Genomic DNA, 18,080 nt, shown 5'->3' with positions numbered 1-18,080 from the left:
TGTGCCCTTAAAGTGAGATCATCGATTGCAGGTTCATCTCTATGGATGGCAAGTGAATGTAATTATGGCCTTTTGTTCAAGAGCCTGATGTTTGGGGAGCAGTAACTGTTCATGAACTTGGTGTTGTGAGCCCTGAGGTTCTTCTACCTTCTACATGATGGCAGAAGCAAGAAAAAAAGCATGACCTGGATGGTGAGGATCTTTGACGGTGGGTGCTGCTTTCCTACATCAGTATAGATGTGCTCAGCAATTGGGAGAGCTTTACCTGTGATATACTGGGCCAAATCCACTACCTTTTGTAGGATTTCCCACTCAAAGACATTGGTGTTTTCATACTAGGTTGTGATGCAGCCAGTCAATATATTTTCCAGTACACAATAAATAATAAAAATTTGTCAAATTTTCTGGTTTGTCCATCTCCGCACCCCAGCAGCTTTGGTTGCATAGATAAAAGAATAGAAGAGAAAGCAGGTCCTTCAGCAAACTCACCTATACCAGCCAAGTTGCTGAACTACCTGTAGTATAACCAGCTTACTGCTAGTCCCATTTGCCTGTGTTTGGTTCCAAGCCCTCAAGTCCTTTCCACGTATCTGTCATACAGCCTTACAGCATGGAAATGGGCACTTGGATCTACTGGATCAAATCAACCAAGATTCCCATCTAAGGTAGTCCTAGTCCTACTTGCCTGTTTGGACCATGCCACGTCTTTCTAAGTTTTTCCAATCTATGTCAGAGGTAAGCTTTTCACACAGAAAATAGAGGGTACATGGAATGCACTGCCAGCAAACGTGGTAGAGGCGATACAATAGGGTCTTTTAAGAGACTCTTGGATTCGTACATGGAGCTTAGAAATATAGAGGGCTATGCAACCGGGACATTCTGGGCAGTCTCCAGAGTAGGTTACATGGTTGGCACAACATTGTGGGCCAAAGGGCCTGTAATGTGCTGTAGATTTCTATGTTTCTATGTACCTATCAATGTGCTTCCTAAGATGGCAAGGTGGTGACACATTTCTCTCAAAGGAGGTGTAAAGCACTCCTTCCCTCCGCTAGTGTCTTGTAAAGTCACTCCCCAGAAGAAAGCAATGGCAAACCAATTCAGTAGAAAAATACGCTAAGAGCAATCATGGTTGTCATGGAAAGACCATGATCACCTATGTCCTATGACATGGCACATAATGAAAAAATGAACAAACATATGCTTTCTATATACTATACCACATCTTCCTCTGGTAGCTCATTCTGTATACTAACCAGTCTCTAGTTGGAAAAGATGCCCCTCAAGTTCAGAATCAGAATCCTTTATTATCGCCAAGTATGTGGACACATACAGGGAATTTGATGCCGGTTTCCCTGAGCTCTCCCTGACAACGACACCTGCAAGAAGTGCATCCAGCTGCAGCTCCTGACAAACCGCGTTAGGGAACTGGAGCAGGAGCTGGATGACCTGCGGATCATTCGGGAGAATGAGGAGATTATAGATAGTAGCTACAGGGAGGTAGTTACACCAAAGGAGCAGAGGATAGGAAATTGGGTCACTGTCAGGCGAGGGAAGAGGAAAGGGCAGGCAGAGCAGGGTTCCCCTGTGGCCATTCACCTCAACAAGTATACCGCATTGGATACTGTTGGCGGGGATGACTTACCTGGGACAAGCTGCAGTAGCCGGATCTCTGGCACTGAGTCTGGCTCTGCAGTGCAGAAGGGAGGGGGTAGAAAGAGGAGAGCGGTAGTGATAGGGGACTCGATAGTTAGAGGTGCAGATAGAAGGTTCTGTGGTCGTGACAGAGAATCCAGGATGGTTTGTTGCCTCCCGGGTGCCAGGGTCAAGGATGTCTCTGATCGCTTGCATGACATTCTGAAGTGGGAGGGTGATCAGCCAGATGTCGTGGTGCACATCGGTACCAATGACATAGCAAGGAAGAGTGAGGAGGTCCTGGAGAGTGAGTATAGAGAGCTTGGTAGGAAGTTGAAAATCAGGACCTCAAGGGTGGTAATCTCAGAATTGCTACCTGTGCTAGGTGCCAGTGAGGGTAGGAATAGAATGCTCTGGAGGAGGAACAAGTGGCTGAGGAACTGGTGTAGGGGGCAGGGTTTCAGATTTCAGGATCATTGGGACCTCTTCTGGGGCAGGTGGGACCTGTACAAGAGAGACGGTTTACACTTGAACCACAGGGGGACCAATATCCTTTCAGGGAGGTTTGTTAGTGCTATTGGGGAGGCTTTAAACTAGATTTGCAGGGGGATGGAAACCAGAGTGCCAGAGCTGACAGTGTGGCTGAGGTGAAAATAAATGATGTTGAAAGTTTAAGCAAATCCGCTAATAGAAAGGTTGTGAGTGGTGGTAAAAATCTTCTGAGGTGTATATATTTCAATGCTAGGAGTATTGCGGGGAAGGCGGATGAGTTGAGGGCATGGATTGACACGTGGAATTATGATGTTGTAGCAAGTAGTGAAACTTGGCTACAGGAGGGGCAGGACTGGCAGCTTAATATTCCAGGGTTCCGATGTTTCAGATGTGATCGAGGCAGAGGAATGAAAGGTGGGGGAGTAGCATTGCTTGTTAGGGAAAATATTCCAGCAGTGCTCAGGTAGGACAGATTAGAGGGCTTGTCTACTGAGTCCTTATGGGTGGAGCTGAGAAACAGGAAAGGTATGGCCACATTAGTGGGATTGTATTACAGACCACCCAATAGTCAACGAGACTTGGAAGAGCAAATCTGCAGAGAGATAGCAGGCAACTGCAGGGAACATAAAGTTGTGGTGGTAGGGGATTTTAATTTTCCATACATTGATTGGGACTACCATACTGTTAGGGGTCTAGATGGTTTAGAGTTTGTAAAATGTGTTCAGGAAAGTTTTCTAAATCAATATATAGAGGAAACAACTAGAGGGCATGCAATATTGGATCTCCTGTTAGGAAACAAATTAGGGCAAGTGACAGAAGTCTATGTAGGGGAGCACTTTGGTTCCAGTGATCATAACACCATTAGTTTCAATTTGATCATGGACAAGGATAGATCTGGTCCTAGGGTTGAGGTTCTGAACTGGAAGAAGGCGAAATTTGAAGAAATGAGAAAGGATCTAAAAAGCATGGATTGGGACAGGTTGTTCTCTGGCAAAGGTGTGATTGGTAGGTGGGAAGCCTTCAAAGGGGAAATTTTGAGAGTGCAGAGTTTGAATGTTCCTGTCAGGATTAAAGACAAATTGAATAGGAATAAGGAACCTTGGTTCTCAAGGGATATTGCAACTCTGATAAAGAAGAAGAGGGAGTTGTATGAAATGTATAGGAAACAGGGGGTAAATCAGGTGCTTGAGGAGTATAAGAAGTGCAAGAAAATACTTAAGAAAGAAATCAGGAGGGCTAAAAGAAGACATGAGGTTGCCTTGGCAGTCAAAGTGAAGGATAATCCAAAGAGCTTTTACAAGTATATTAAGAGCAAAAGGATTGTAAGGGATAAAATTGGTCCTCTTGAAGATCAGAGTGGTCGGCTTTGTGCGGAACCAAAGGAAATGGGGGAGATCTTAAATAGGTGTTTTGCATCTGTATTTACTAAGGAAGCTGGCATGAAATCTATGGAATTGAGGGAATCAAGTAGTGAGACCATGGAAACTGTACAGATTGAAAAGGAGGAGGTGCTTGCTGTCTTGAGGAAAATTAAAGTGGATAAATCCCCGGGACCTGACAGACTGTTCCCTCGGACCTTGAAGGAGACTAGTGTTGAAATTGCGGGGGCTCTAGCAGAAATATTTAAAATGTTGCTGTCTACGGGTGAAGTGCCGGAGGATTGGAGAGTGGCTCATGTTGTTCCGCTGTTTAAAAAAGGATTGAAAAGTAATCCGGGAAATTATAGGCTGGTGAGTTTAACGTCAGTAGCAGGTAAGTTATTGGAGGGAGTACTAAGAGACAGAATCTACAAGCATTTGGATAGACAGGGGCTTATTAGGGAGAGTCAACATGGCTTTGTGAGTGGTAGGTCATGTTTAACCAATGTGTTGGAGTTTTTCGAGGAGGTTACCAGAAAAGTGGATGGAGGGAAGGCAGTGGATATTGTCTACATGGACTTCAGTAAAGCCTTTGACAAGGTCCCGCATGGTAGGTTAGTTAGGAAAATTCAGTCGCTATGTATACATGGAGAGGTGGTAAATAGGATTAGACATTAGCTCGATGGAAGAAGCCAGAGAGTGGTGGTAGAAAATTGCTTCTCTGAGTGGAGGCCTGTGACTAGTGGTGTGCCACAGGGATCAGTGCTGGGTCCATTGTTATTTGTCATCTATATCAATGATCTGGATGATAATGTGGTAAATTGGATCAGCAAGTTTGCTGATGATACAAAGATTGGAGGTGTAGTAGACAGTGAGGAAGGTTTTCAGAGCCTGCAGAGGGACTTGGACCAGCTGGAAAAATGGGCTGAAAAATGGCAGATGGAGTTTAATACTGACAAGTGTGAGGTATTGCACGTTGGAAGGACAAACCAACGTAGAACATACAGGGTTAATGGTAAGGCACTGAGGAGTGCAGTGGAACAGAGGGATCTGGGAATACAGATACAAAATTCCCTAAAAGTGTCGTCACAGGTAGATAGGGTCGTAAAGAGAGCTTTTGGTACATTGGCCTTTATTAATCGAAGTATTGAGTATAAGAGCTGGAATGTTATGATGAGTTTGTATAAGGCATTGGTGAGGCCGAATCTGGAGTATTGTGTTCAGTTTTGGTCACCAAATTACAGGAAGGATAGAAATAAGGTTGAAAGAGTGCAGAGAAGGTTTACAAGGATGTTGCCGGGATTTGAGAAACTCAGTTACAGAGAAAGGTTGAATAGGTTAGGATTTTATTCCCTGGAGCGTAGAAGAATGAGGGGAAATTTGATAGAGGTATATAAAATTATGATGGGTATAGATAGAATGAATGCAAGCAGGCTTTTTCCACTGAGGCAAGGGGAGAAAAAAACCAGAGGACATGGGTTAAAGGTGAGGGGGGAAAAGTTTAAAGGGAACATTAGGGGGGGCTTCTTCACACAGAGAGTGGTGGGAGTATGGAATGAGCTGCCAGACGAGGTGGTAAGTGCAGGTTCTTTTTTAACATTTAAGAATAAATTGGTCAGATACATGGATGGGAGGTGTTTGGAGGGATATGGTCCGTGTGCAGGTCAGTGGGACTAGGCAGAAAGTGGTTCGGCACAGCCAAGAAGGGCCAAAGGGCCTGTTTCTGTGCTGTAGTTTCTATGGCTCTCTGGTACAGAATCAAAAAGGAAACAAAACAATAGTCCAAATAATCGTGAAGTATATACAATGAGATATACCTGTGTATGTACAGGTGGACTTGGTTTATAATAGACTAAAATTCAAATGTTCATAAGACTGATGGCATACAGAAAGAAACTGTTCTTGTCCCTATTTGTCCTGGCATACAGTGATCTAAAGCGCCTACCAGAAGGAAGGAGTTGGAACAGGTGATGTCCAGGGTGTGATGGGTCTACAATGATGCTGCTTGCTCGCTTCCTGACTCTAGATGCATATAAGTCCTGGATCGAGGGCAGCTTCACACCAATAATCCTTTCTGCAGCCTGACGGTTCTTTGGAATCTATTCTTGTCTTGTTTGGTAGCTGATCCAAACCAGACAGTGGTGGATGGCCAGAGAACAGACTGGATTTTCCTGAATAGAATTGAATCAGCAGCTCCTGAGGCAGGTTGTACTTCCTGAGTTGACGTAGGAAATACAACCTCTGCTCAGTCTTTTTGATAAGAGTGTCCGCGTTGGGTGTCCACTTCAGGTCCTGGGAGATTGTGACACCCAGAAACCTGAAGGTCTCCACAGCAGACACAATACTGTTGAGTATAGTGAGTGGGGGGAGTATTGGGGGGCTCCTTCTGAAGTCCACTGTCATCTCCACAGTCTTGAGCATATTTAGCTCCAGATTGTTCTGACCACACCAGAGGGCCAGCCGTTCCACCATCCGTCTGTTTGTAGACTCATCACTTCTGTAGCAGTAAGTTCCTTCCTTCTCTCCTCTCACCTGAAAGCTGTGTCCTCTGGTTCTGTCAATACCTGGCTCAACTTCCTCTTGGAATTTCCACGTTTACAAGGCCCATTGATTGGGAAGAGGTGGAGGAGTAGTCGTTGACCACTCAGATGGGAACTAACCAAATTTACGCTGCCATGGGTCTGTACTTGAGGCTTCAGGCAAAGTGATCTTACTAATAATTAAATGTGTGCAAACCCTCATGCTCATCAGTGTTACCACAGGATTGCAAATACATCTTCTTCAGAAGTTACCTTCCTATATTTCACATTTAAAATCTTTAAATGTTGCATCACCACATGAAGACATTAGTATTTAACTTCCCTGTGAGAGCAGAGGTTAGATCATAATGCAGCTGATGGCAAAGAATGCAGAACAATAAAGTATTTCATTAACAATGAACTCTCTGATACCATCAGAACCTAAGCCCAGTAAAATAGAATTGACTCATTAAAATATTGGCTTTAAATGAGCCTACCACTACCTTTCAGCTGACTTCAGTTAAACATAAGAAACCCCTCTTCAGCAATAAATTTGAACAGCATGCTTTTGCTTGCTAATCATAAACTGATGGTGAAAATAGACACATCTAGTAAGAATGGACTTGTTAGTAACAAAAATAAATATGTCAATCATGAAGTACGTGTGAAAATAATCTTTAAACTTCCAACAAACCAGAAAATGGGTATAAATCCCCCAAGTGCTAGGAAAGCAGCTGTGAGATACGCAGTTGTATAACAGGAAACTTGAATGACAGCAGGTTTCCATGATGAAGCACTCCGATCACTATAATAGTGTGTCACAAAGATATTGACGGAGCATCCCAACAAGCTGTATCACTGCTTGTACAGAAAATGCACTTCAGCGGACAGGAAGGATCTGCAACAGTAGTCAAAACTACCCAACACGTCATTGGCACCAGCCTAACTGCCATCAAGGATATACATGGAGTAGCTGCCAGAAAAGGCCCATTAGCATCACAAAAACTCCCACCCACCTTGCTCACAGACTGTTTGTCCCACTCCCAGCAGGGAGGAGGCTACATAGCATCCATGCTAGGACCACCAGACTCAAAAAGAGGTATTCTCCCCAAGCAGTAAGACTGACCAACACCTCCACCCACTAACTCCAACACTACTTTATTATTTCCTCACAGTCACATTATGTAAGCCTTGCTTTACTTTATGAACATACAATCAATCTATGCAAATAAACTACCCTGTACATTTATATTTATTGTGTGCTTTTTAGAATTATTGTTGTGGTCTTCATCTTTCGTTTTTTTTTGTGCTGCATTGGATCCAAAGTAACAATTATTTTGTTCTCCTTTACACTTACGTACAGGAAATGACATTGAAAAATGTTTGATAGCTTGCGTGACGGACGGAGGAAAATGAACAGAGATTGAGGGAAATGACATTGAAAAATGTTTGATAGCTTGCCTGACGGACGGAGGAAAATGAACAGAAATTGAGGCATGTCTTGTGAAGCCAAAATGTAAATGTTGGCTGCTACGGATGCCCAGCAGAAAACTGAGAACAAATTGGACCATTTAAGGAAGATTTCTACTTTAGGTACCAGTGGGAAAATGTACAACTGATAAAAAATTAGATAAAAAACATTTTTCATCTAAAATGTTTTACTGACAAATGTCAACAAACTTCTATGGTGTTTTCAATGACAAATTAAGATAAATTGCTTTGGAAAATTTCACCACACATTTCACAGATTCATATTCCAGACCTTTCTAAAATGACTGTACTGGCAGCTGTCTGCAAGTGTTGCCACGATTCAAGTGCCAACATAGCATGCCCACAACTAACACACCCTAATTTTGGAGTATGGGACACCCGGAGGAAAGCTGCATGGTCATGGGGAGAAAGTACAAACTCCTTACAGACGACAGCAGGAATCAAACCCTGATCAATGATCGCTGGCACAGCAAATTGATTGTTCAACGAATACGCTTCCGTGTTGCCCATGAATTGATCACTGTGAATTGCCACTGATATATAGGCAAGTGATAGAACATATAGATCACTATATACAACCCCGACATTCATTTCCTTGCAGGCATTCATAGTAATAGAATCAATGAAAGACAGCACTCATCAGAACGGATGGACAACAAGCAATGTGCAAAATACAACGAACAGTACAAATACAAAAAGAAAGAAAAAGAAATACCGCTAATAATAAATATAACATACAGAAACCAACAAGTGAAAAAGCAGAAATATGCTTATTTAAAGGAGGAAATTGAAAGTCTATGTAATAATGACAGAGCATACATTGTCCCAATGGTAATATTTACAACTGGTATCATACCAAAGTCACTACACAATAGCATTAAACAATTAGCCTACGCAGCAATAATTATGTAATTCTCCAGACAGCCACAATACTAAACACCACTAGAATAATTCAAAAGTTCATAGCAATTGAGAAATGAGTGTTCTTGGGTTTGCCCGTACTTCAGGTGTTACCAGCTTGAGCTGAGAATAAAACACTAAATAAGCAATAAATATTGAGAACGTGAGATCAAGAGTCCTTGAAAGAGTTCATAGGTTATGGGAACAGTTCTGCGATGGGGCAAGTGAAGTTGAGTGAACCTATCCCCACTGGTTCAAGAGCCCGACTCTTCCTGAATCTGGTGGCGTGGATAAGACTGCAGCATTGAGGAGAGATCATGGCCTGGGTGGTGGGGGTCATTATAATGGATGCTGCTTTCCTGAGACGACATTCACTCACTCATTCCTTCATTATTATAAGCAAATAATCATCAAGGATGTAAACCTTGTATTCTCAATAAATATACCCGAGAAAAAAAATCGTTATTAGTTTCTCATTATAATTGTATAGAAGAGCTTTGTCTGCTGTTTCAGACCTCTTCATATGGATGAAAGATCTTGGCCTGAGGTGTTGACAGTTCATTCCCTTCCATTTCCTGCAGCATTTTGTGTGTGTTGCTCTGTATTTCCATTCATCTGTAGAATCTCTTGTGTTTTTATTTATCTGCTGTCTACATCCATCTGATCACATATATTTAGTGGAACCAAGTGGACAGTTTATTCCTCCTAGCTCTCATTCTGTGACTACTCAAGAGATTATTTGCAAACCAACAGTAAAGCTTCAAGCTTCTAGGTCTCTCCAGCCTTTTTTTTAGCTAATGTGTTTATCTGTTATGTCATGCACTTGGATCTTTATTTGACTGGGCTACCTATGAACAATTCCAGAGATCAGCCAAAAAGCTACCTGTTCTCTTCTCTCCCAACTCATCCAACTGATTAAACTATTTATACTGTACCAATGGCCAATTCTGCAGTAAATGTGTGATGCCTGGGGTTTGAAGTGTACACAGTCATGGATCATGAAAAAAAAACTTTTAAGAGCAACATCTAAAAATGGTGAAGAATGAGTTCCTCAAGAAAAAGGTTAAACAACAGGTTTAAAATCTATGCCCAAAACTCTTTGTTTTGCGGCCGTCTGCGGGGAACACGAATCGCAGGTTGTATACTGTATACATACTTTGATAATAAATGTACTTGGAATCTTTGAAAGAGTTCCTCAAGAAGAGTGTTAAGTAGAAGAAACGGGCAGCGGGAAATCCATCAATACCAATAACAGTGGTTAAACTGAAGAACATCAATTGCAGGTAATGGTGCGCAGCACAGAGTTTGCAAGTAGGAGCCATTCCAGTCCGGTGGGGGGGGGGGGGGGGGGGGGGGGCTCACCAGTAAGGACAGCTGGTGGTAATTCTTTACCAGTGGAACATTTGCTTTTATTGATACTTACATATTTGCTTTATATATTACAGAAATATAAAAGATTGATTTCTGCACTCGCTTCATCATTCGATAAAGATTTAAATACACTTTGATTTGTGAACTTATTTACTTAATTATTTCATGATAAAGTGTGGAAGAGGCCTTTCCGACCCACTGAGCCACACTGCCCAGCAACCCACCTATTTAATCCAGCCTAATCAAGGAGCAATTTACAATGACCAATTAACCTGCTTATCCTGTGAGCAGCAGGTTAGGGGAGATCGGCCAGACTGGTTCGCACTGACAGGAAGGCGACAGTAACTCAAATAACCACACGTTACAACAGTGGTGTGTAGAAGAGCATCTCTGAACACACAACACATCGAACCTTAAAGTGGATGGGCCACAAACAACTGAAGACCATATCAGGTTCTACTCCAAAACCTAATAAAGTGATCACTGAGTGTAATTTATGATAAGGTTTAGAATGAATTCTGTGAACAAAAAGAGTTGTAATTTTCCTGACATGGCATTGTGAATAGAATAAACGAGTTTCTACCTGATTAGTAAAATGGTTTCATGAGACTATTATTTAAAGTTGTACAATATAAAGTAGTTACTGATATGAGATATAGACAAATTACTGGAGCCTGCCAACATCGAGATTAGAGATCAATTAACGTTATTTGTCACATGTACAGTAGATCAAAACAGCAAAACATACAGCGAAATGCATTGTTTGCATTAATGACCAACACAGTCCAAGTAAATGCTGGGGGCAGCCTTTGAATGTCACCATGTTTCCAGGGCCAGTGTAACATATCCACAATATACTAATCCTAATCTCTCTATTTTTGGAATATTGGAGGACCTTTTCAGAATGGCAGGCGGTGACTAGTGTGGTACCGCAAGGCTCAGTGCTAGGACCCCAGTTGTTTACAATATATATTAATGACTTGGATGAAGGAATTAAATGCAGCATCTCCAAGTTTGCGGATGACACGAAGCTGGGTGGCAGTGTTAGCTGTGAGGAGGATGCTAAGAGGACGCAGGGTGACTTGGATAGGTTGGGTGAGTGGGCAAATTCATGGCAGATGCAATTTAATGTGGATAAATGTGAAGTTATCCACTTTGGTGGCAAAAATAGGAAAACAGATTATTATCTGAATGGTGGCCGATTAGGAAAAGGGGAGGTGCAACGAGACCTGGGTGTCATTATACACCAGTCATTGAAAGTGGGCATGCAGGTACAGCAGGCGGTGAAAAAGGCGAATGGTATGCTGGCATTTATAGCGAGAGGATTCGAGTACAGGAGCAGGGAGGTACTACTGCAGTTGTACAAGGCCTTGGTAAGCCCACACCTGGAGTATTGTGTGCAGTTTTGGTCCCCTAATCTGAGGAAAGACATCCTTGCCATACAGGGAGTACAAAGAAGGTTCACCAGATTGATTCCTGGGATGGCAGGACTTTCATATGAAGAAAGACTGGATGAACTGGGCTTGTACTCGTTGGAATTTAGAAGATTGAGGGGGGATCTGATTGAAACGTATAAGATCCTAAAGGGATTGGACAGGCTAGATGCAGGAAGATTGTTCCCGATGTTGGGGAAGTCCAGAACGAGGGGCCACAGTTTGAGGACAGAGGGGAAGCCTTTTAGGACTGAGATTAGGAAAAACTTCTTCACACAGAGAGTGGTGAATCTGTGGAATTCTCTGCCACAGGAAACCAGGAAACAGTTGAGGCCAGTTCATTGGCTATATTTAAGAGGGAGTTAGATATGGCCCTTGTGGCTACGGGGGTCAGGGGGTATGGAGGGAAGGCTGGGGCGGGGTTCTGAGTTGGATGATCAGCCATGATCATAATAAATGGCGGTGCAGGCTCGAAGGGCCGAATGGCCTACTCCTGCACTTATTTTCTATATTTCTATGTTTCTATGAAATTGGAGTAACTGGAGCAAAGCCATGTGATCTGGCACCAGGCAGACAATCTCTGAAGAGTATTGTTAATGACTGGGATCACCCACCTTGTAAAGACACTGCTCAGAAGGCGGCAATGGCAAACCACTTCTGTAGAAAAATTTACCAAAAAAGCAATCACGATCACTTATGTTAGATGAAATGCCGCATAACAAATGAATAATTGCAAAGTGCTGCTGTTGCAAAACAACACGTTTCATGATATATGCCAGTGATATTAAACCTGATTCAGATTCTGATTTTGACAGCGGTGGGTTTGAACCCTGACCCATGACAGCTGGCACTCTGAAGCTTTGCACTAGCTGCTATGCTACTGCGCTGCTCCAAGGAAGATAAAGATGACTGGCCTTGTTTCTTCAAATATTCTTTGGAAATAAAGTCTTTAGGAGAACGGGAGAGTATGAGATAATTATAAACTAGTTACTCTGATGGAAATTGTCAGCAGTGATCAGCATTGTAGGATGAAATGGCAGTGTGGCAGTTAGTTCAACACATTTCAGTGGTAGCTGTAACATGAAGGCTCAATTCATGCTGCTGTTGATAAGGAGCCTGTGGGTGGCCGTGACCATGTGGGATTCCTCTGGAATCCCTCCCACATTCCAAAGACGTACAGGTTCGGGTTAGTGAGCTGCTGGCACGCGACCTGGGTGCCAAGAGGGTGACGCTTGCCGACTGGCCCCACAACATCTTCAGACTGTGTGTGTCGTCGTCACAAACAACACAGTTCATTGCATGTTTCAATGTATATGTGGCAAATAAAGAATATTTTTGAAATTACTAATCTCATTCAAAAACATGATTGAATTAGGGTGAGGCAGCACAATTTTTAAAGAGATATTCTGTTTGACCAATTGAACTGGATTCTTTGTAGAATGAACAAGGACAGATAATGAAAATGAAATAAATGAAAATTGGAGATTTCTTTAAAAAGGTCATATGATAAACAGAAGAGAATAAGGTCAAAATATGAGATCATGCAATTTTGTCGAATGTAGCAACAAGGAAAGAAAAGGAGGAAAATGTAAGGAGGTATCTTGGAGCTGCAGGATGTCATGAGTGTGTTCCCTTGTCACCTGTGCCTCTATCACAGTAAAATAACATTAGTGAAATGGGAGAATAATACTAGATTTCACCAACAGAATGAAATTGCATGTAATTTGAAAGAACTATAAAATTTTGTAAAATAATGTAGAAAGACAAGAGTTGCCTCCTGCCTCCTACCAATCAGCCAATGCTCTAACCATGTTAGTAGCTTTCCTGTAATACCATGGGCTAGTAACTTGGTAAGCAGCCTCAAGTGTGGCACCTTGTCAAAGGCCTTCTGAAAGTCCAAATATACAACATCCACTACATCCCCTTTATCTATCCTACTTGTAATCTCCTGAAAGAATTCCAATAGGCTTGTCAGGCAGGATTTTCCCTGAAAGAAACCATACTGACTTTGTCCTGTCTTGTCCTGTGTCACCAAGTACTCCAACACCTCATCCTTAACAATTGACTCTAACATCTTCCCAACCACTGAGTCAGGCTAACTGGTCCATAATTTACTTTCTGCTATCTTCCTCCTCTCTTATAGAGTGGAGTGATATTTGCATTTTTCCAGTCCTCTGGCACCATGTCATGAGTCCAATGATTTTGGAAAGATCATTTCTAATGCCTCTACAATCTCTTTCAAAACCCCAGGGCGCAGTTTTTGTCTGGGTGCCTTTAGGTCTTTCAGCTTTTTGAGCACCTTCTCCTTTGTAATAATAACTGCACTCACTTCTCTTCCTTCACACCCTTCAATATCTGGCACACTGCTAGGGTCTTCCAGAGTGAAGACTGATGCAAAATACTCAATTCATCTACCATCTTTTTGTCCCCCATTATTATTTCTCCGGCCTCATTTTCTAGCGGTCTTCTATCCACTCTCATTTCTCTTCTATTATTTTTACGTAACTGGAAAAGCTTTTATTATCCACTTTGATATTGTTTGCCAGCTTGCTTTCATATTTCATCTTTTCCCTCCTAATGATTCTTTTAGTTACTTGACTTGATTTGATTTAAACCGGCAGCTTTATCATCTCGAGAGTCTAGAGAGAAGCTGACAGAAATAAAGCCACAAGAAATAAGAAGTAAGTTTTGCCTAACACTGTTTCAGTAAGGCACTGTTCCTTTATTAACAACGATGATTTGACACATTTCTAAAATGTTTGGGCGAGTACAGTACTCTCACATTCACAGTGTGAGCCTTGCTTGATGAGAACATGAGTCAGAGATGAGCTCGAATACCGTACTGAAGTACTTATTTTTCAGAGCTGCATGTCCTTCAAGTGTGGTTCCCTACCGAGAGCGCAGAATTTATCCTGCTTCTCCTCATCCAGTTGACTTTAAAAAGCCGTATCTGTTTAAATAGCCCAGATACATGACAATAAGGGAGCATCGATGTTCATCCCTGCCAAATATCTACCGTGAGGTTTGTCAACTTCTCTCCAGACACTTGGGATATTAAAGAAAAACACTCAGTGGCCACTTTACTAGGTAGCACCTGAACTTCTTGTACCTCAAAACCTTTAGTACCCCTGTACCCTCAGTACCTCCTCTACCTCCTGAACAACCTGTACCCTTGTACCTCCTATTCCCCTTATAACCCATAAACCCCCTGCACCTCCTGTACCCTCTGAACCCCATACTGCTTGTATCCCCGAACCTCCTGTACTTCCTGTACCCTCAGTACCTCCTCTACCTCCAGTACCCTGAGCCTTCTGAACTCCCTGTACCCCTGTGCCTCCAATTCCCCTTATACACCATAAACCCCCCTGCACTCCTGTATTTCCTGTAGCCCTGAACCCCCCCCCCATACTTCCTGTATCCCCAAACCTCCTGAACTCACGGTTCCCCCATACCTCCTGAACCCACTGTACCCCCATACCTTCTGAATGCACTGTAACCCCGTCTCTCCTGAACCCACTGTACCCCCTCTAACTCCTGAACCCACTATACACTCCGTACCTCCCAAATCGACTGCACCCCCTCTAACTCCTAAACCCACTGTACCCCCATACCTCCTGAACCCACTGAACCCCCGGTACCTCCTGAACCCACCGTACCCCCTGTACCTCCTGAACCTAATGTAACCCTGTCTACACCCTGAACCCACTGTACCCCCTGTACCTCTTGAACCTACTGTACCTCTTTTACCTCCTGAACCCACTGTACCCCCTCTACCACCTGAACCCACTGTATCCCCTCTGCCTCCTGAACCCACTGTACCCCCTCTACCACCTGAACCTACTGTACCCCGTACCTCCTGAACCCACTGTACCCCCCTACCACCTGAACCTACTGTACCCCATACCTCCTGAACCCACTGTACTGCCTCTACCACCTGAACCTACTGTACCACCCTCTACCACCTGAACCCACTGTACCTCCTCTACCACCTGAATCCACTGTACCCCCTCTACCACCTGAACCCACTGTACCCCCATACCTCCTGAATCCACAGTACCCTCTACCACCTGAACCCACTGTACCCCCATACCTCCTGAACCCACTGTACCCCCATACTTTCTGAACCCACTGTACCCGCTGTACCTCCTGAACCCACTGTACCCCCATACCTCCTGAACCCACTGTACCCCCATACCTCCTGAACCCACTGTACCCCCGTACCTTCTGAATGCACTGTAAGCCCATACCTCCTGAACCCACTGTACCCCTATACCTTCTGAATGCACTGTAAGCCCATACCTCCTGAACCCACTGTACCCGCTGTACCTCTTGAACCCACTGTACCCCCATACCTCCTGTACCCGTCTACACCTTGAACTCACTGTACCCCCTCTATCACCTGAACCCACTGTACCCCTACCCCTCCTGAATCCACTGAACCACTGTATCTCCTTTACCTCCTGCACCCCATCTACCCCCTGCACCTCTTGTACCCCTGAACATCCTGAACCCACTGTACTCCCATACTTTCTGAACCCACTGTATCCGCTGTACCTCCTGAACCCACTGTACCACCTGAAACCTGTATACCATGTGTATCACCCGAATCCTGTACCCCTTGAACATCTGAAACTCCTGTACCTTTTGAATTCCTGTACCTCCTGAACCCACTGTACATCCTGTCCACTCTCTGTACCTTCTGAAATTCCTGAATCCCTGAACTCCCTGTACCCCTTGTACTTCCTATACCCCCAAATCCCCTGTACTCCCTGAACCCTTTTCTTCTTCTTGTAATCCTTAACCCCTTCTGTATCCCTGCACCTCTTATAAATTCTGTACCCCTGAAACTCTAACTTCCTTTACCACCTGAACCCCCATACTCCCTCTACCACCTGAACATGCTGTATACCTCCCAAACATCCTGTACCCCATGAATCCAATAAAGTGGCTGCTGAATGTATTGTCCTGGTCTTCTGCTGCTGTAGCCCATCCACTTCAAGGCTCGACATGTTGTGTTTGAAGATGCTATTCTGCACACCACTGTTGTAACATGTGATTATTTGAGTTACTGCCACCTTCCTGTGAGGTTGATCCAGTCTGGCCATTCTCCTCTGGCTTCTCTCATTAACAAATGTTTTAATTTGGTTTCTCGCACCATTCTCTTTAAACTCTAGAGTCCGTTGTGTGTGAAAATCCCAGGAGATCAGCAGCTTCTGAAATACCCAACCACCCCATCTGGCACCAACAATCATTCCACATTCAAAGTCACTTAGATCACATTCCTTCCCCCTCCTGATGCTTGGCCTGAACACCAACTGAACCTCTTGACCATGTCTGCATGTTTTTTATGCATTTAGCTGAATGGCTGAGTAAATATTTGCATTAACCATTATCAATCAATGCATTCACAATTACATATTCCAGATGGGTCTTTTACACTCTGTATCCATAAATACGAAGGGTGATTGATAAGTTTGTGACCTAAGGAAGGAGGAGTCAATTTTAGAAAACCTAGCACATTTGTTTTTCAACATAGTCCCTTCTTCATAGAAGTCGGCATCTTGGACCTTCAGAAAGTGGTCCACAGCAGGGGTGATTGATAAGTTCTATATTGGTAAGATAGAAGGAGATGAGTCATTAACTTCAAACTCTCTGCATTTTCACTCAGAGTTGAACTGCACGTGCATGTAACGAGAGCTCTATAACCCATCTCCTTCTACCTTAGGCCACGAACCAATTAATCACCCCTGCTGTGGACGACTTTCTGGAGGTCCAAGACGCGACTCCTACAAAGAAGGGATCCATATGCTCCATGACCGCTGGACTAAGTGTGTAAACGTAGGTGGGGACTATGTTGAAAAATAAATGTGCTAGGTTTTCTAAAATTGACTCCTTCTACCTTAGGCCATGAACTTATCAATCACCCCTTGTAAATAAATATTAATGGACAGATATAGAGTATACCTAGTAGAGAGGCCACCGAGTGCAGATTTAAGTTTTCCATCTTAAAATAACTGAGCAAAGTTATCGTGCTACTTCACATCCTGACTTAAATGTTGCACATTTCTTCAGATGAGGTCATCAGCAACCTCTGCAGCGACTTCCATGACTTCGGTCGAGTGAAAACCTTAGAAGCGCATGGTGATTTTGAGACGAGAAAGGAAAACCGGGGAAGGCTGTATGAATACTAACGGTAGTTCAGGACTTACTTGGCTTCCAGGACCAATGCCAGGACTCCCGTAGCCATTGGTGCAGCACTTGAGGTGCCTCGGAAATGTGAATCACACCCCCTCACGCTGTTGGAAGCTGTCACCTGAAAATGACAAATGCAGTGAGCACCAAAATTAATGATGCAGATTCTAGAAAAGCAACAGGCATAAATCTCCATCATGTTTTTACACCATCAACAAAGAGAGCGTTACTGTATTTTTTCTTTTAATTCAACAGAAGTCATAAAACTAGGTCATTACTACTGGAATGAGACAGCTGCACTTGGTCCTCTGGGAAAATCTTAATAGTAAGCAACAGGAAATAAAATGAAATGGCTTTCCATATCCCTCTGTTACTGCTCTGAAATGGGGCCTTCACAATTATTTTGGGTGCTTCTAATTTTGCATAAAGTTGCTCTTTTTGCTGCAGACAATGTAAAATTTAACACTTAGGTGAGTAACTTTCTCTTCCTCTTAATATAAGTGGGAATCAAATAAATCACAGATATAATTAAAGTGTCTACAGGAATGACAGCAGTGAAAATCAGGTGGATGGTGGAAAAGGTGTTTCCTAATGAAGGTGACGATGGTAGGACACAAGAGACTGTACCATTTTTCATTGATTCTATTTTGTTGCTTTCTACAGTGCCTATCAAAAGTATACACCCCCCCCCC

General features: G+C 43.2%; 1 protein-coding gene across 1 annotated transcript in view; it reads right to left on the bottom strand.

Annotated features, from left to right (window-relative positions):
* The window catches only part of LOC140211221 (PC3-like endoprotease variant B), a 1,844,543-nt gene that overhangs the window by 863,934 nt on the left and 962,529 nt on the right, over positions 1-18,080 (bottom strand). Inside the window, exon 10 of the mRNA XM_072280838.1 lies at positions 17,406-17,509. Within this exon, the coding sequence (XP_072136939.1) occupies positions 17,406-17,509 (104 nt within the window). The remainder of the gene's footprint in view (positions 1-17,405; positions 17,510-18,080) is intronic.

Source organism: Mobula birostris, chromosome 2 (assembly GCF_030028105.1).
Source record: "Mobula birostris isolate sMobBir1 chromosome 2, sMobBir1.hap1, whole genome shotgun sequence".
Classification (NCBI taxonomy): domain Eukaryota; kingdom Metazoa; phylum Chordata; class Chondrichthyes; order Myliobatiformes; family Myliobatidae; genus Mobula; species Mobula birostris.
Note: the sequence above shows the minus strand (reverse complement) of the source record. Positions and strands in the feature narration are given on the sequence as shown.